Source organism: Lipophrys pholis, assembly GCF_963383615.2.
Source record: "Lipophrys pholis genome assembly, chromosome: 2".
Classification (NCBI taxonomy): domain Eukaryota; kingdom Metazoa; phylum Chordata; class Actinopteri; order Blenniiformes; family Blenniidae; genus Lipophrys; species Lipophrys pholis.
Genome location: NC_137636.1, coordinates 514,496 through 534,376, shown reverse-complemented (window position 1 = coordinate 534,376; position 19,881 = coordinate 514,496). Strand labels below are relative to the sequence as shown.

Genomic DNA, 19,881 nt, shown 5'->3' with positions numbered 1-19,881 from the left:
GGACCTTGTGAACACCAGCAGCTTCATGGTGCATATTGAGCTTCCTGTTCCACAGCCTCACTCCTACACTGGAATACTCCATGTTTTTAAGCTGTGGTGAGATATATGAAGCTTCACACTCTGAGCTGTTTGAGTTGAACCAAATCAGTGAATTTGAATGTTTATGCCTGGAAGAAGAAAGGATTAGTGTTTCTCTGTTACCGGTGCTGTTTATCATCCTTATGGCCTTTCTTTGCAATGTAGACAGCGCTTGTAGAGTACATTAGTATGTGTCTCTGCAGAGTACTATAAGTATGGCGATAGGACTGACCAGTACAGAATGAGCAGTGGGCTGGGGTCACAAAGGGTTTGGCCTCACGGAGTATTGAAATATTTCCAGCCAGTTTGTTTTGCAGCTGTTTCACTAAAAAGTTAGGAACCCAAGTAATCTGGTTTCTTATGCTCTCATTTCAATAAATCTGTTATTACATTAATATTCCCTTTATTATTGACAATTAGCATAAGTTTAGTTTTGTTCAGATTGAGAGATCATTTCTTCTGGTCAAACGTGTTTTCTTTTCATTTACACATTTTCTATATATATATATATATATATATATATATATATATATATATATATATATATATATATATATGGCGGCAGGATTAATTTCTACTAAATTCAGTTGATGATTGTCGACTGACGCCGCAGCGTGACTCAAACCAGTAAAAATGCATTGTCGCCATCAAGTGGTCATATGAAGTATTACACATGGCGATAAAGCGGCTGATCACTACTGAGATACTACTGATCACTACTGAGATACTACTGAGATACTACTGATCACTACTGAGATACCACTGATCACTACTGAGATACTAATCCTACTGATCACTACTGAGATACTATTGATCACTACTGAGATACTACTGATCACTACTGAGATACTACTGATCACTATTGAGATACTAATCCTAATGATCACTACTGAGATACTAATCCTACTGATCACTACTGAGATACTACTGATCACTACTGAGATACTAATCCTACTGATCACTACTGAGATACTACTGATCACTACTGAGATACTAATCCTAATGATCACTACTGAGATACTACTGATCACTACTGAGATACTACTGATCACTATTGAGATACTAATCCTAATGATCACTACTGAGATACTAATCCTACTGATCACTACTGAGATACTACTGATCACTACTGAGATACTAATCCTAATGATCACTACTGAGATACTAATCCTACTGATCACTACTGAGATACCACTGATCACTACTGAGATACTACTGATCACTACTGAGATACTACTGATCACTACTGAGATACTAATCCTTCGTTAAACGAGATATTTACTTCACATCGACCAAAGTAACAGAATTTTCTCCATAAATACTAAATCTAGGTAAATATTGGTGCATGTTGAAGCGATGGTGTTGAACGGGGACAGTGAGTGAACTGGAGGATCAATTAGAGTTTAACAATATAGTCACTGATTATTTTAAATAAAATTCATTGCTTTTCCTCATTTGTTGATATTTGATCCGATTGTTATGCTCAGAGTCGCAGACGGAACATTCCAGATTAACTCAGGTTGAAAAGGATCAAATGTTGAATTAACAGGAGGATTTCTAGGAGAAAGTATCTGCATGTATTACTATTATTTATTTACCATGTATTATTATTATTATTTATTTACCATGTATTTATTATTATTATTTATTTACCATGTATTATTATTATTATTATTTATTTACCATGTATTTATTATTATTATTTATTTACCATGTATTATTATTATTATTATTATTTACCATGTATTTATTATTATTATTTATTTACCGTGTATTTATTATTATTATTATTATTATTATTATTATTATTATTATTATTATTATTATTATTATTATTTATTTACCATGTATTATTACTATTATTTATTTACCATGTATCTATTATTATTATTTATTTACCATGTATCTATTATTATTATTTATTTATTTACCATGTATTATTATTATTATTATTATTATTATTATTATTATTATTTATTTACCATGTATTATTACTATTATTTATTTACCATGTATTATTATTATTATTATTATTATTATTATTATTATTATTTATTTACCATGTATTTATTATTATTATTATTATTATTATTTATTTACCATGTATTATTATTATTATTTATTTACCATGTATTATTACTATTATTTATTTACCATGTATCTATTATTATTATTTATTTACCATGTATTTATTATTATTATTATTTATTTACCATGTATTATTACTATTATTTATTTACCATGTATTATTATTATTATTATTATTATTATTATTATTATTATTATTATTATTTATTTACCATGTATTTATTATTATTATTATTATTATTATTATTATTTATTTACCATGTATTATTATTATTATTTATTTACCATGTATTATTACTATTATTTATTTACCATGTATCTATTATTATTATTTATTTACCATGTATTTATTATTATTATTATTTATTTACCATGTATTATTACTATTATTTATTTACCATGTATTTATTATTATTATTATTTATTTACCATGTATTATTACTATTATTTATTTACCATGTATTTATTATTATTATTTATTTACCATGTATTTACGACATAAAGACATAAAACAGTTGATGTGTAAAAGATATTCTCATCGTCTGACTTCAGATCAATCAGACTAGTGTGACACGTCAACACGTTTAAAACTAATAAAATGTGATGAGTTAAACTGTCTTAGTCTCCAATACCAAGTTAAACACTGTGAAACATTATAATTCAACTCTAGTACCGAGATGAAAGATCTCCGGAGAACCTGGAGAACATGTGATGCAGGTGTTCATCTCAGTACTAGAGGATGATTCATCATGATGACATTTATTATAATGTCCAGTGTGCAGTATAGAGAAAGTACTTCTAGTACTTGACTCCATGTTGGAACGTGGGTTCCTGCCACTCACTCCTGCAGTCCCCTCCACTCCAGCCTTGGCGACACGTCCTGCAGAACTTTCCATTCACAAAGAAGTCGTCGTTCGCTTTCCACGTTCCGTTGTGGCACGTTCTACAGTTCTCAAACAGGCTGCAGCCTGCAGGGCGGGAACGGAGCAGAGGAACATTGAACCATCAGTCTTCCATTGAAAACATTCCAGGTCATGTTCTCAGTATCGTTCTAGCTGAAGGTACCGATGGCTCGACAGTAGAACCTCTACTAAAGCTCCATGAACACCTTCTGGACTAGAACCATCTCCGATCAGGGGAGAACCTCTACATCTTCTAGAAGCTGATGCTGCCCAGCGGCTTCATTTATCTGATCCATCACTTTCCAGGTCCTCTGATGCACTGTGTGGTTCTCCACATGTAGAACCGAGCAGAACAGGAAGGACCGGCAGCAGCTGATGAGGGTGGCAGAGCAGATGGTACCGAGACGTTTCCACTGAGCAGGTACAAATAAATCCAGCTGTTGTTTTAAGAACCAGACCCACCCTGGAAACACTCTGGAAACACCCTGGAAACACCCTGGAAACACCATGAAAACACCCTGGAAACACCCTGAAAACACCATGGAAACACCCTGGAAACACCCTGGAAACACCATGAAAACACCCTGGAAACACCATGAAAACACCCTGAAAACACCCTGAAAACACCCTGGAAACACCATTGAAACACCATTGAAACACTCTGGAAACACCATGGAAACACCATGAAAACACCCTGGAAACACCATGAAAACACCCTGGAAACACCATGGAAACACCATGAAAAGACCATGAAAACACCCTGGAAGCACCATGAAAACACCCTGGAAACACCATGGAAACACTCTGGAAACACCATGAAAACACCCTGAAAACACCCTGGAAACACCATTGAAACACTCTGGAAACACCATGGAAACACCATGAAAACACCCTGGAAACACCATGAAAACACCCTGGAAACACCCTGAAAACACCCTGGAAACACCCTGAAAACACCCTGGAAACACCATGAAAACACCCTGGAAACACCATGGAAACACCATGAAAAGACCATGAAAACACCCTGGAAACACCATGAAAACACCCTGGAAACACCATGGAAACACTCTGGAAACACCCTGGAAACACCATGAAAACATCCTGGAAACACCATGGAAACACTCTGGAAACACCCTGGAAACACCATGAAAACATCCTGGAAACACCATGGAAACACTCTGGAAACACCATGGAAACACCATGAAAAGACCATGAAAACACCCTGGAAACACCATGGAAACACCATGAAAAGACCATGAAAACACCCTGGAAACACCCTGAAAACACCCTGGAAACACCCTGGAAACACCCTGGAAACACTCTCTTTGCATGGGAAATGTTTTCGCCGTTTGCATCCTAAAATGTACTGATTGGTCCTTGGATGAGGACAACTCATCCCTGAAGAGTTCCTGTAATTCAGGTTAAACGTTTTTAGGAAAAGTTGGTAAAATCCTTCCATAAATACGTGCAGATGAAAACAACTTTGGCGAAGGTGATAAAGGTGAACTTGTACCGGGGTGATAGATGCAGGGGTCACACTGGTCCACAGCGTTGCGGCAGCAGGGGACAGTGTACCCCACTCTGGACCCTTTGGAGGGGCAGCGACACTCGATCAGCTGGTACTCACAACACGGGCGACACATCACGTTCCACTTGGAGCTCGGGCAGTTGTCTCCTGGAACAGATGTGTGAAGCAACACCAGAGGGTCTGCACTCAAACGTTATCCCCATCAATGGAGGGGTCCTGTAAGAGTCTGGTAGCTGCTGTGAGAAACGATGAGGCTGGGAGGGTTTGGGTAAAGTATGTTCCAGAGGGAAAAGATGCTGAGAAGTCGTGAGGGAGGAATGCAGAAAACACAGAGTATTAAAAGTAGATGATCAGCTGTGGAAATGCAGAAGAAGGAAGAACAGGCCTGAGGCCCTGTTTACACCCAATCCGCTAAATAAAAGGGTGTTTCCACTGCAGCAGCAGACACAGAGACAACGATGTAGTTAGTCTGCCGGGCCACAGGAGGGCGCTGTTGCTTGATTTTGTAATGAAACTACACAGACGTGTGCAGAGAACAAAACACTATAAAGGTGAAGAAAATGGAGAGAACCTGACATCCTAGTGGACTGATGAGGAACCGGATTCTATCAGGGAGAGTCTCAACTATTAAACTACTGATCTGGACCATAGAACTAGAATATGGACCGCGGGTCGTACCACTACGGGTCGTACCGCTACGGGTCGTACCGCTACGGGTCGTACCACTACGGGTCGTACCGCTACGGGTCGTACTGCTACGGGTCGTACTGCTACGGGTCGTACCACTACGGGTCGTACTGCTACGGGTCGTACTGCTACGGGTCGTACTGCTACGGGTCGTACCACTACGGGTCGTACTGCTACGGGTCGTACTGCTACGGGTCGTACCGCTACGGGTCGTACCACTACGGGTCGTACCGCTACGGGTCGTACCGCTACGGGTCGTACCGTGTTTGTTTACAACTGGAGAGCAGGAGGGGGGGGGATGAGCAGGAGGGGAGGGGGGGATGAGCAGTAACAGGCTCTGTAGCCTCCATCAGTCTCTGCAGGAGGAAACAGAGACCGTGAAAGAATCTTTCCACCTTGGGAGCCGGATTAAAACTTTGCATCTGCCGTGTAAACAGACCTCCCAAAAGTGAAGAAAGTTTTGCTGATACTCTCTAATTCGTTGTGGTGTAAACGGGGCCTGAGGTGTGTAATGTCGTGTTTGGAAGAAGCTGCAATAACTTGTTAGTGAAGAGTGTTGCTCTACACTTCACAAACTCTGAACAACTGGAATGCAAGTGTGAATGGAAAAGCTCTTAAAATCTATCTTAATAATATCTACTGACACACTTCACATGGAAACCAATGTGTGTAGAATTCTTTGTTACTATTATATCATAGAAAATAAAATAAATTGACAGGGACAAAAAGCAAAAACACAATCAGATCTTTTTACAAGATAAACTCTCCAAACTATGACTATTCTGCTAAATATTTAACTACCTGCTAATGAAAGACTTTGAAGATTTTGAACCATAATTTTGCCAGCAAATCTGGTAATCATGCTCAATTCTGCACCGTCACGTCACGTCACGTCACGCCACGTTACGTCACGCCACGTCACGTCACGCCACGCCACGCCACGCCACGTCACGTCACGTCACGTCACGCCACGTCACGTCACGCCACGCCACGCCACGCCACGTCACGTCACGCCACGCCACGCCACGTCACGTCACGTCACGCCACGCCACGCCACGTCACGTCACGTCACGCCACGTCACGTCACGTCACGCCACGCCACGCCACGCCACGTCACGTCACGTCACGCCACGCCACGTCACGCCACGCCACGTCACGTCACGCCACGTCACGTCACGTCACGCGTCACGTCACGTCACGCCACGCCACGCCACGCCACGCCACGCCACGCCACGTCACGTCACGCCACGTCACGTCACGTCACGTCACGTCACGTCACGTCACGTCACGTCACGTCACGTCACGTCACACCACGTCACGTCACGTCACGCCACGCCACGCCACGCCACGCCACGCCACGTCACGTCACGTCACGTCACGTCACGTCACGTCACGTCACACCACGTCACGTCACGCCACGTCACGTCACGTCACGTCACGTCACGTCACGTCACGTCACGTTACATCACATTACATTACATTACGTTACGTTACGTTACATTACGTCACATCACGTTGCATTATGTTACGTTACGTTACATTACATCACATTACATCACATTACATTACGTTACGTTACGTTACATTACGTCACATCACGTTGCATTATGTTAGGCACTCTGCACACACAACCAGTGCACGAGGATGTAGGTCTATTTGCAGAAACATGCTCAATGCATATATCTACATTCTTCTTCAGCATGATCTTTTCTAACTTGTGGTTACAGGGGCTGAAGGGCTGGACCTGATCCCATCTGAACTACTGTACAGACACACAGGTGGACCTGGTCAGGGTACCAGTGGTGCAGGGAGAACATCCAGACCCCAGGACTCAACCTGGAGATATTCTGTGTCTGAGGGCAGAGCACCAACATCTGCTGCCAAGGGAATCCAGTAAATCTTATTCCCACAGTTTTCTTCTTATTTAACATTCCATCGTAGCAGAGTAGGACTCAGTATACCACAGAGAAGGTTTTTACAGAACTCCACTCATTTAGGACACTTTTAGGAAAGAGATGTTTAAAATATGTTTGTTTTTGAATCAGTTTTACAATCAAACAAGTTAGAAGACACAGAAATGGAATCCAGAGGTGTTCATTTGCTCTTTTATGTTTGAAGTTTGGAACATTGGCTGGACGAGTTTAAATCTTGTGACTCGGGGTTAAGTGAAGCACAAAGTGAGAAAAGTTTGAGACAAGCAGAAGAAATGAGTCACCCACAAAAATAACTCCACAGTGAGTCAGCGCTGGATTTCTCTTTCTTTATGCAAAACATCATGAAGCTTTCACTATGGCAGGCAGCAGAAGCAGTGAAAAAAGATCCTTTAAAAAGTATAAAATGCAAAAACAAACTAAAGGTTTTACTCACCATGTGTCCACCCTTTGACACCGAGACAAAGACTGAGTAGACAGATAACTGTGGAGTCCAGAATACGTCTGCTCATGGTAGCTGGTTAAATTCACAACATCCAGACGTCCAGAGAAACGAGCTTAAAAAGTTAAGAAACTCTGGAGGAAGAGTTGTAATCCCATGTAATCTGGACAGAGAATATTAACCCATTCCTTCCTCTGTGCTTGTTTTTGTATTGAAGATGGTTCTTTCAGTCCTCAGCAAGGCTGGAACTGGTTCCTCTTCCTCTCCTTGTCAGTTCAGAGTGCAGAGCAGAAGACCTGCAGCGAGGGAACAGATCTGGAAAGGGGGGAGTCCTGTGGAGGAAACTAGACTTAATGATGAGAAAAACAGTGATGAAGTAAATCCAGAAGAAGAAGAAGAGAAAGAAAAGCACCCATCTGTCAAGTAAAGATGGAACAGTCTCCTGCAGGACTCAGATTAAATCTGCTCTGTCAGGAGGAGACGGACACCAGATGTCCTCTAATGAAGCCATGGACGCTTCATGAAGTCCCGTCCCAGCTTCAGTCCCTGGACACGCTTCGATTCCATCACCTCAGCTTTTAGCCAGATGTTTCCACCTCTGGCGCCTGTTGTCTTCTTCTCCTTGACAGCAGGAAACAAACACAGTCTGAAGCCAGATTAACACATTTCAGCATCAGTGTGTGGTTTAGAGATTATACTGGCTGCTGGAATGTCGTCAGGAAATCCAAGTAAAATGGATGTTTTGTTCTTTATCAGATATTACTTTGACTTTAATTGGTTTTATGTATTTAAATAGAAAAGCATAATGATGTGAAAGTATTAATTCAAAAATGAGTGATTTCTATAAGAATAAACATTAACAATAAACAATTATATACAATTATTATTATGAACAATGTGATATCAGCTAATTTACATTTTCTGCCCAAAAAACATTAGATTATTGTATTTTTGAATTCTGAATACTTTTATATGTTCTTAACAAGTTCTACATGTGTTTGTTTATTTTACATAAGTTTAAAGAAGCAGGTTATAAATTATAAAACATGTTTAGTCCATAAAGTTTCTTGTCGTCCTACTCCTTTTAAAGACATGTGACATCTAGTCATGGCGTGTAAGTTATATGTATACAAGTATGGTTGGCTTAATAGCTGTCTTTGGATATAGAGTTATTTTGTTTGAGTAAATGCATCCATTAAATATATATTTATAGATATATTTAGTAGTGTATGTAAGGATGCACAATACATCTCCGTACCAATGATTATTGGCCCAATATTGGAAAAATGACATCACACAGATAAGTCAGATAGTGACTTTTTCTTTTTTGCTGATTAGACGACACAAGATCCAACTTTAAATAACCACCTACACACACACACACACACACACACACACACACACACACACACACACACACACACACACACACACACACACACACACACACACACACACACACACACACACACACACAGTGGGAATGATATGGACCAGCAGATGGCGGTAGTGCCACTTCACTGATGCCAATTGAAGAAGTAGAAGAAGGGAAAACAGTCATCAGGGACAACAAAGCCTCTGTTAAGAGAGAGGGAAACAGTCATCAGGGATGAAATGCTTCTGTTAAGAGGGATAGGGAAACAGTCATGAGGGACAACAAAGCCTCTGTTAAGAGAGAGAGGGAAACAGTCATCAGGGACAATAAAGCTTCTGTTAAGAGAGAGAGGGAAACAGTCATCAGGGACAATAAAGCTTCTGTTAAGAGAGAGAGGGAAACAGTCATCAGGGACAATAAAACTTCTGTTAAGAGAGAGGGAAACAGTCATCAGGCACATTGGGAGTGGAGGGAAATAATGTAGATAGATAGAACCAGCAGATGGTGGTGATGAAACTTCCTGGATACGAACTGCTGATTAACTCTAAAGAAGAAGAAGAAGAACCAGAAAGGCTTTAACTTCACTCGGTCTCGGCCCGTTGGTTTGCCATGTCTGGTGCTGCAGCATTACGTCATATTGATACACAAACATGTACATTGATACTGCAACGTACATCTCTGTCTTTCTTTACATCAGTTGTGTATATATTGGAATAAACTGTTGTTAGTACCAGCATTGGTTGTGAGAAGCAGACAGTTATGTGTTAACAGACTCCGTGCTGGAATCGGTGCAGCCCCACTTAGAAAAGGAATGTTTGCTCAGTTATTTCTATATTAAACATAAAGGTCTGTCACATCAACAATAACATTATTAAAATGTTAGATTGATGTTTTGCAGATCTGAAGTGGCCACAACATCTGTACATGTGTTTAAAATAGGACGCTGAAAACATAAAACTGCATGAAATAAAACCAACAATATGTTTCTCATTTCATGGTAAAAAATAAATCCCTCTACACGAGGATGAAGGTCCTGGAGTCACGACTCCCGTCTGCAGACGTCACTGTGGTCATGAAGGCTCCAGTCAGTGATGTGACCAGTGATCAGCGCCTGGAGCCGCCAGGCGGCGAGGAAGACCAGGACCACTGGGGATATCTGGACCCTTTGAATTGTCCATCAGGAGCCAAGATTTGTCCTCGTCCGTCACGTGGAGCTGCACGCCAGAGGAGGGACATTATGTGTCCCACGTGACGGCACAGTGACCAAACTGTCATCGGGGTCACCAGGTCCAACTCAGGTTTCAGACATCAGTGGCTTTGTTTTGGTTCATGTAGTTCCCCACAGAGCTGCACTGCTAGTCTGAATAGTCGAGCAGCAGAGAGACTTTAACGGTGTTCCAATAACGAAGACGACGTCACCCTGTTACTACATGTGAGGACTCTGTACTCTCACAACACAATATCCAGGACGTCACCCTGTTACTACATGTGAGGATTCTGTACTCTCACAACACAATAACCAGGACGTCACCCTGTTACTACATGTGAGGACCCTGTACTCTCACAACACAATATCCAGGACGTCACCCTGTTACTACATGTGAGGACCCTGTACTCTCACAACACAATAACCAGGACGTCACCCTGTTACTACATGTGAGGACTCTGTACTCTCACAACACAATATCCAGGACGTCACCCTGTTACTACATGTGAGGACTCTGTACTCTCACAACACAATAACCAGGACGTCACCCTGTTACTACATGTGAGGACTCTGTACTCTCACAACACAATATCCAGGACGTCACCCTGTTACTACATGTGAGGACTCTGTACTCTCACAACACAATATCCAGGACGTCACCCTGTTACTACATGTGAGGACTCTGTACTCTCACAACACAATAACCAGGACGTCACCCTGTTACTACATGTGAGGACTCTGTACTCTCACAACACAATAACCAGGACGTCACCCTGTTACTACATGTGAGGACTCTGTACTCTCACAACACAATATCCAGGACGTCACCCTGTTACTACATGTGAGGACTCTGTACTCTCACAACACAATATCCAGGACGTCACCCTGTTACTACATGTGAGGACTCTGTACTCTCACAACACAATATCCAGGACGTCACCCTGTTACTACATGTGAGGACTCTGTACTCTCACAACACAATAACCAGGACGTCACCCTGTTACTACATGTGAGGATTCTGTACTCTCACAACACAATATCCAGGACGTCACCCTGTTACTACATGTGAGGACTCTGTACTCTCACAACACAATATCCAGGACGTCACCCTGTTACTACATGTGAGGACTCTGTACTCTCACAACACAATAACCAGGACGTCACCCTGTTACTACATGTGAGGATTCTGTACTCTCACAACACAATATCCAGGACGTCACCCTGTTACTACATGTGAGGATTCTGTACTCTCACAACACAATAACCAGGACGTCACCCTGTTACTACATGTGAGGACTCTGTACTCTCACAACACAATAACCAGGACGTCTGCAACCGAGGCCAGATTAACCACCGAACATCCGCCTGGACATAAAAAACTGATTTCCCCATCACAATACAGAGAACCCAGCTATAGATATTTGTGTATAATGCACCTATATAGTTATTTCATGAAGCACTTAAGAGAACTAAGAACTGCTGACAAACAGTAAAACCTTTTCAGACATTTCAGATGTTTATGCCCTTTTAAGCAATTTGTTTAGTTTTAGATGTTATTTGTTTTTCATTTCAACTGTTTTTAATTAAATTGTTTTAGATGTTTCAGCTCTTTTAGTCATTAAATTTCACTATTTCATTTCGGCTGTTTAAGCCTCGGTTGATTTGACCTTTTTTTTTTGTCGTTTTACCTTTTTCACTATTTAAGCTGTTTTACTTGTTTTAATAATTTTGTGTTTCAGTTTTCATTACTTTCATTGTTTTAGCTTTTAGCCAGTCGAGACATTTTAGGTATTTTAAATCCCATTTACACATTTCAACTGAAAACACATTGTTTTTGAATTGTACATTTTAGAAAAGTTTGATATTTGAACTTTTTTCAAAATGATGTCTCGTTACATTGAAATGGCAGAAACACTAAAAAAGGTGTAGTTTTCATGTCAGGCCACTAGTGGGTGCCGTTTACTTGTTGTAATGAAAACCACCCACACATGCATGCAGAGAACAACACGCTATGAACATTAACAAAGTTAAATGTTTTCCATTTCCACGTTTTCATAGAAACGACCTCATTTGAGCAGTGTTTTTTTTATTTTTCCAGTTTAGTTGTTTCAAATGTTTGACACGTCCCCGAGACACTTGAGCTGCTCCAGATAGTTTGATTATTGTTGTTTTAGCCATTCTGGTCGTTCCATCATTTCACTTGTTTTACTCGTTTCCTCCCTTTTAGCCGTTTCAGCCTTTTGGACAATTTCAGTTGCTGGAGACGTTTTAACACTTGAAGGCTTTTAGTTTGGTGGTTTGTTGGTTTGATAGTTTGTTGGTTTGGTTTGGTAGTTTGTTGGTTTGGTAGTTTGTTGGTTTGGTAGTTTGTTGGTTTGATGGTTTGTTGGTTTGGTAGTTTGTTGGTTTGGTTTGGTACCAACAGCTGAACCAGCATGTTGATCTAAGTTGAACTAAACTCTCTTAGTTCATTCTAACATTTCCTTATTTCAATCGGTTCATGCTTATTAATTCACTGTAGAAAAGGAAACTTTCATCACCTGCAGTGAAAGACTGGAGACATGGGGACATGGAGACATGCAGACATGGGGACATGGAGACATGCAGACATTGAGACATGGGGACATGGAGACATTGAGACATGCAGACATTGAGACATGGAGACATTGAGACATGCAGACATGCAGACATGTTGGACGTTTTAGTGTTGAATCTGAATGTCCGTCACTTTTATAGTCGAGAGACTCTCTTCTACTGTAAATAAGAAAACAGAAGTATTTACGTGTCCTTGAGGAGCTGCGACAGATTGCTCCCATAACACTCGGTATTATAACATCAATTATTGATTGGGTATTAATTCATCAGCACTATGGAATACTTTCCACATAAACACCTTCGAAATGAGTTGAATATCAACGTAGTTATAACATTTATGATGGATAAGATTAAAAACATCTAATAAAGTGCAGAAAGGAAACGTCAACACCAACTGCATGATGGGAAAACCATTAGAAATACATGACTCCTCATGTTCTGTTTCAAAATGCAAATATACTTTCAAAGGCTTGATAAACTTTTTATACATTTTTATTTGAAAATAAGATTTTCAAACACATATCAAAACTGTCCTTTTTTTAAATCTGCAGTACTTCAAAGTGCAGTAGGCAGAGTTTGTCTGAGCAGAAAAGGCTTATTGTGTGCTGGTCCAGAGTACTGCAGGTTTCTCCTCATGACCACGTCTGACCCGTCTTAAATAAGATAGAAGAAACTACCGTAGTTCTGGCGACGCGACTTCAACCACTTCCTGTCCAGAGGCGACCCTACAAACATTCAGCTGATTTGTAGGTTTCAAACGGAAAGTTGTGAGCAAATATATTGGAAATAAAACCTTCACTTCATTCCTTTGAACACGAGAAACGTTTAAACAAAAGTCCCAACAAATGAAAACAACTGAAACCCAAAGTGTCTCATGACATCTGAACGGGGACGGTTCCTGGTGGAGCTGAAGGTTCTCTGAGGTGTAGCGGCGCCTACACCCCCGGGTCGCCTCTCTCCACCTCCAACACTTTCTCCCTGGCGGAGTCTTGGGGGACTTTGGCGGGAGTTCGTTGCATCTCGATGCTTTTGACCCAGGTGTAGGCCGAGGACCCGCAGAGAACCATCATGTTGCTGGTCCACCACAGCACGCTCTTGGTGGAGGAGTTGTACACCACCGCCATGACGGTCTGCACGCAGGCCTTGGCCGTGCCGGACACGTTGTGCGTCAGCGGGCTGGTGAACTTGATCTGGAGGCCGGTGACGTAGCCGATGGCGAAGCCGAACACGCCGCCGACCGTCATCATGCCCCAGAACCTGTGGTCGGTGAGGCGGCTGAAGGCCACCACCCGGTCCAGCTCGCCGAACAGCGCGATGAGCGGGAGGAACAGCACGCAGGCGTTGATGTTGTTGTAGTAGGACAACTTCCAGATGTTTCCGTCCACCGCTGGCATCACCTTCTTGGTATAGATGGCATTGAGGGAGACGCAGGCGCTGGCGAGCACCCCAAACAGGACGCCAGACCAGGAGAGGGTCCCCGTCGAACCCTCCTGGTCGATGCCGAGCCAGAATCCACCTGAGAGACGAAGACAAGAGGAGCTCAGGTGCTTTGAGGAAGTTAGAACTACAGTATGTTTCTTTCAATACTCGACAGTATTAATGTCTTTGATTCTATGGTAATACTATTCTTGCTTGGAGGATCTGGAACACAAGTAACTGGAATGGATGACTGCTGTGGACAGAGAGGCAGCTTTAATATTCAAATTAAAAGTAGTGTCCAGCCAGATGCTCTTTTATAACCGTTGCCAGAGAACGGAATTGGAATTTGCACCTCGACTTAAAATAAAGAAGTGCCCCTCATTTATAAACACACTGCTTCAGTTACACCAAGATCCAAACATACACAGAAGAATTAGATGTACTACTGGAGTTAGATGCACCAAGACAAGCCCAACACTTGAACTTGTGTTAAAATAAGTGCAGCCCAGAGGGGAAAACCTTTATTTTGTAGACGGGTGACTAATTTGGGATTTTAAAACGTTGTTTTCTTTTTGGCTCCTCAATGTTTATTTTGTCTGACCAATCATCATCATTTCTGCTCCTGTGGCTGAAACAGTATTTCTACTGCACCCAAACTTATCAGGGTATTTTCTTTATTGCACTTTACTTAATATTCAGTGTTCATCGTTGCCGCATTGCAAGTTTCTGAGCTTGTACTTTTAACATGCTGCATCTTTGCAGATTATTCTGGACTTGGATTAATGGGTGGAAGTTATGTTGTCAGATTTATGAAATAATGATTTAATTCTACACAAATACAATAAAGGCAAGGTGAGTTAGTTTATATAGCGGCATTCAGTCACCTGGCAATTCACAGGAAATAATGGAAATACATTAAAACACGATTTTAAGATTCTGACATGCATTAAAACAAGCAATTAAGAATAATATTAATTAGACAAAGCTTTATGAAAACAAAGGTAATAATAATAGTAATAGTAATAATACTAATAAAGGCAATAAAATAAGTTCAAGTAGCTCTACTAGATTTGACCGATTCAACCAGAAAAAGAAGGCAAACTTTCACCAAGAAAGATTCTTCAAACCACGAGAATAAGTGACAGTTAAAGGTTTTTCCATTATGAATGGAGAAGCAGTGTACAAACAGGATCCGGCCTCGTTAAGACGTCAACAAACCCGTGGAATTTTACCCGGAGAAATTTAAATGCTGGAAATACATATTTGTAGGAGTGTACTGACGACATTCCTTCAGAAAGGTATTGACATCAGATTAAGATTTACATCAACAACTAAAACTGCGTCCTACATTTTTCATTTTAGTCCGTGTGGATTCTGACAGAGTAACTTTAATACGTTTTTATTTAATGGGAAACCTGAGAAAAAAATAGTGTTTTAAAGCAGTCATGTTATCCAGCATTTCAACTCTTCCTCTTATTAAGGTTCTAGCTCCTCCTTCATTTTCCTCATTTGAATATTGGATCATAGGAGCTGCATTCAGAATCTGCTGTGTCTGTGTGAGCTGGACTGGCTCCGCCCACACATGCCCATCTTGGGAAGAGGAGGAAGTACTTCCTCTCGTGGTGCCATGTGCCAGAGCAGAGCTGCTTCATTGTGGGAGGAGTCAAAGGGAGGGCCTACCTTGATTGGGATTGGCTAAACCCCCGATGACACTATATAGGGTTTGATTTCTGATTGGCTGCTTGGAGCAACACACTTTTTAAACCTGAAACAAGCCAGGGACAGAGAGGACAGACACTCTTCACTTCTGGGACGTCAGTCCAGGTATGGGGACAAGTAGTACTGCTGGAGAACCTCTAGGAAGTGGATTTTATATAATATGAGCCCTTTAAGGGTGGGTGGATGGATGGATGGATGGATGGATGGATGGAAGAAAGGAGGGAAAGACATAGACCAGTGTCTTTTTCTGGTAATATGTGGAGCTTATTACTGGTCTTAAGTCAGGTTTAACTACCAAATTCAGAATAAATGAATGAACTTATGAATGCATATGAACCAGTGTTGAATTGTTCCAGTTTGGAGTTGCATGCTGCCGGTGTCATCTTCCTCCAGCCTGTAGAGCAGAGAGCCTCTCACCCAGGATGATCCCGCAGCAGACCAGAGCTCTCAGAGACGTGGTCTTCTTCAGGATGAAGTAGGAGAACATGACGTTGAACACGGTGCTGAGGGAGCGTCCCACCGTGTAGAAAGCCACGCCGACGTGCTTCAGGCACAGGTTATTGAAGGTGATCATGCAGATGAAGACGACGGAAAGCGGCAGCACCTCGCGCGACGTCTTCACGTCGAACCCCAGCGGGGGGAAGTCGATGCGTCCCGGGCACGCTCTGGCCAGCAGCTGCAGGAGCGCGCACAGCACGGAGCTGACCAGACACTGGTAGAAAGTGATGAATAACGGCGCGTCCAGCTCCTTATTGTCCAGCAGGAAGTTGTTGAGGAACACCATGGTTATGGAGATGAACCAGTAAAGGGCGACAACAGCCGCGATCCTCACCGCTTTCAGCAGGAAGGTCTCTTCGCGTTCCCGACCCGGCGTGTCCGAGCCGGTCAGAGCCATTTTCAAGATGCTGGACCTCTTTATTTGGGTCCGGTTCATGGCTGCAGAGAAGGAGGAACAGCCTGGGTGAATTGTGAAGCATTAAAGTGGACACATTGAAGGTTGTGTACCTTCAACTTGTCATGTTTGAATGTATGCAAAATCGAAACAGTAGTTCCGTGTTGTGCCGGAAACGATGATAGTAGAGTTCCGGTTTAGAATTTCAGCATAAAAGCTCCAGCTCTTTGTACTGCCACTGCGACCCCATACGGATTAAGCGATAAAATGGATGGATGGAAGCTTCATCCATCCGTTGTGGGAAAGGCGCAGTAAAATACTTAAAGCTTGAGATTCTTCATTGCTTGCTTCAACATATATGTTTTAATGACTTTTAAAGTTTTGATTTATTTCTTTTAATAATATATTTATTTTCTTTCTTTGTAAGGCTTTTATGTACAGCATTTCTTTGTAAAGCACTGTGAATTGCGTCTATAATATATATATATATATATATATGCTCTATAAATACATTGGCCTTGCCTTTTCTATTCTTTGCCTTGACTTGCCTTTCCATCCATCCATCCATCCATCCATCCATCCATCCAGGCAAACACAGAGAGACCACACACAACCACACACATTCACACCTCGGGGCAGTTCAAAGGTCATAATTTAACCTCAGTTTGGATCAACACTTTGAGCTGTGGGAGGAAACCTATGCAGACATGGGGAACATGAAGCCTGAGAGAAAGGCCCGGCCAGGCGGCAGGGCCACTAAACAATGTTCCACTATGTGGTAAACCAACAGAGCTGAAGAGACTTTATCACTCGGGTGTCAAACACATTTTAGTTGAGGGGCTACATACAGCCCAGTTTTATCTTGAATAAAATGTAGGTATATTCATTCCTCCCTGATAATATTGATGCAATGTTACCGGTGGAACACACCACCATTAAGTGTATGTTGAAATGTATGTACAGTACTGCAACTTAGGAGCAGTCTATACATAAATCAGTGTGGAATGAGCTTGTGTAACAACAGGTTGTCAATCAAACCGCTCTTTGTGTAGGCAGACTGAGGCCACACAGCATCAACCAGTATTTAACTGCCTATGAAGTATTCAGCTGTGCACACCCAGCTCACCACTCAGGGAAAACTGGTTCCTCGTGTGGCGACTTCACTCCTTTTGAATTAATATGTGATAAGTGACTAAATAACAAAACAAATATCGTAACATTCTAATTCTTAGTATTACAACACACCATCAGGAGCAGAGTTGGTTTCAATGCAAATATTAAGGAGCAGTCATCCTTCTTAAAAAAAGGAAAAGTAACAAACTGTTTTCAATCAGAACTAAATGAGACACTAAACCAAAGCATGTATAACACGTGCATGTCCTGACAGACAATGGTTCTGTTCACCTGCCACAGGTAATCCACGTGCAAAATGTACGATTCATAACAACAATGTAGGAAATACAAACAGTTCAGCTGAAATCTTTTTTTCATCTAAAATAGCAAAGTTTTGGAAAGAAAGAGAAGTCCTTACGTTCATCATGAAGCCACCAGTCCCAACCAGTTCTGCAGCATCACCACTTCCTTGAAGTGCAACCTTTTGATTTAAAGTGACAGTGTCTTTAATAAATGTTCGTTCAGCAATCCCCTCCCCCACTCCCCTCCCTCTCCTCCTCCTCTTCCTCCTCCTCCTCCTTCAAATAATAAAATGATAATGATAATAACAACAGCAACAACTTTAATTAGATAGCAAAATGCAGCTCAAAGAAGAGAACAAAAGTACATTAGAACTTCAGAACCTGTGAGCCTCTTGGCCAGTTCTTCCTCAAAAAACTGATTTGATCTAAGAATGAATGAAGAACTAACTAACTAGCTCACTCATTAAATGAATAAATAAATAATCAGTTTTACAGCACCCATACTTCCTTAATAGTGCAACCTGTTTATTAAAAGTGACAGTGTCTATAATAAAAGTTTATTTTTGGGAGTGAATTGCCGACACTACTACTACTAGTAGTACTACTACTACTACTACTACTACAATAATAATAATAATAATAATAATAACCAGCTCCATATGTAAAGGGTGGAAGGTCTAAAGTAAATGAGTTTATGAAACAAGGATGAACAAGACTAATATGAATCACACTTAAAAATAAAGTTAAAGTCACAATTACATATAAAGTCGTTTATCATAAATGATAATAAAAATGCAGGAAAAACAAAAAGTGAAATGAATATTAAATGTAGACCAAAACAAACCACATGTTGAAATTAGATGAACACAGAATCACTTATCAGAGTGCTTATCCAAGTCCAAAAGGTTTTAGCTTGAGTTAACCCTAACTAACCCTAACTATTAATTATTCATAGTTAAAATGAAGAAGTAACCCCAAGTGCTGTAGAGACTTTATTTCACTTTACTCTTTACTAAGATATCATCACATTCTCACAATATAATCCATGAAGTTACCAAGGTGGCCTTAATAAAACAGCAGGCTGTGTGTCACGTGCAGCTTTCTGGAGTCTTTTAAACAGTCATTGACACTTCAGACAGTAGGGGGCAGCAAACGCACACTGGTTGGATTTTACGCTCAACCACGTCGGTTCAAAAATAAAGACACACTCTAAAGCTGTATAAAGATCAGCTGTAGATATTTCTTCAAACATTGCTAAACTGTGAGGAGGAACGATCTCCCAGCCACCAGGAGGGTTGTGGAGAGAAATATCAGAGTCCTCTTGAGCTGGAATGTCTTCTCTATTAAAAGTTGTACTAACTGGAATCCTCCACCTCAGGTCTCCCAGGAAGCTCCACCTTTCTCAGGTTTAGGAGACAGAACAAGACATGGCTGGTTAACAACCAAACGTATCAACACTGAGAAAATCAGGCACTTTAACAAACAAACAGAGAGAGAGAGACGGACGGACGGACGGACGGACGGACGGACGGACGGACGGACGGACGGACGGACGGACAGACAGACAGACAGACAGACAGACAGACAGACAGACAGACAGACA

At 41.2% G+C, this 19,881-nt stretch overlaps 2 protein-coding genes across 10 annotated transcripts in view; both read right to left on the bottom strand.

Moving 5' to 3' along the window:
* The window catches only part of LOC308106835 (inactive serine protease PAMR1-like), a 27,614-nt gene extending 19,674 nt beyond the window's left edge, over window positions 1-7,940 (bottom strand). For 2 of the 7 annotated variants that reach the window (XM_080458816.1, XM_080458821.1), the window contains exons 1-3: window positions 7,651-7,940; window positions 4,582-4,743; window positions 3,009-3,134 (exon numbers count right to left, since the gene is read on the bottom strand). In XM_080458816.1, the coding sequence (XP_080314942.1) occupies window positions 3,009-3,134; window positions 4,582-4,743; window positions 7,651-7,726 (364 nt within the window). In that variant the 5' untranslated portion in view covers window positions 7,727-7,940. The remainder of the gene's footprint in view (window positions 1-3,008; window positions 3,135-4,581; window positions 4,744-7,650) is intronic. The other 5 variants (XM_080458822.1, XM_080458818.1, XM_080458817.1 and 2 more) reach the window with 5 other exon arrangements.
* A 5,369-nt stretch (window positions 7,941-13,309) lies between these two features.
* slc35c1 (solute carrier family 35 member C1) lies at window positions 13,310-18,468 on the bottom strand. 3 transcript variants are annotated; one of them, XM_080458619.1, is made up of 4 exons: window positions 18,395-18,452; window positions 16,804-16,907; window positions 16,389-16,683; window positions 13,310-14,349 (listed from the first exon to the last, which is right to left on the bottom strand). In XM_080458619.1, the coding sequence occupies exons 2-4, from the start codon at window positions 16,903-16,905 to the stop codon at window positions 13,769-13,771; spliced, it is 978 nt and encodes a 325-aa protein (XP_080314745.1). In that variant the 5' UTR covers window positions 16,906-16,907; window positions 18,395-18,452; the 3' UTR covers window positions 13,310-13,768. The 3 variants fall into 3 exon arrangements, with proteins under 3 accessions (XP_080314745.1, XP_080314744.1, XP_080314743.1); XM_080458618.1 differs by having other exon boundaries at window positions 16,389-16,907; window positions 18,395-18,468; XM_080458617.1 differs by lacking the exon at window positions 18,395-18,452 and having other exon boundaries at window positions 16,389-17,001.
* Window positions 18,469-19,881: the final 1,413 nt, after the last annotated feature.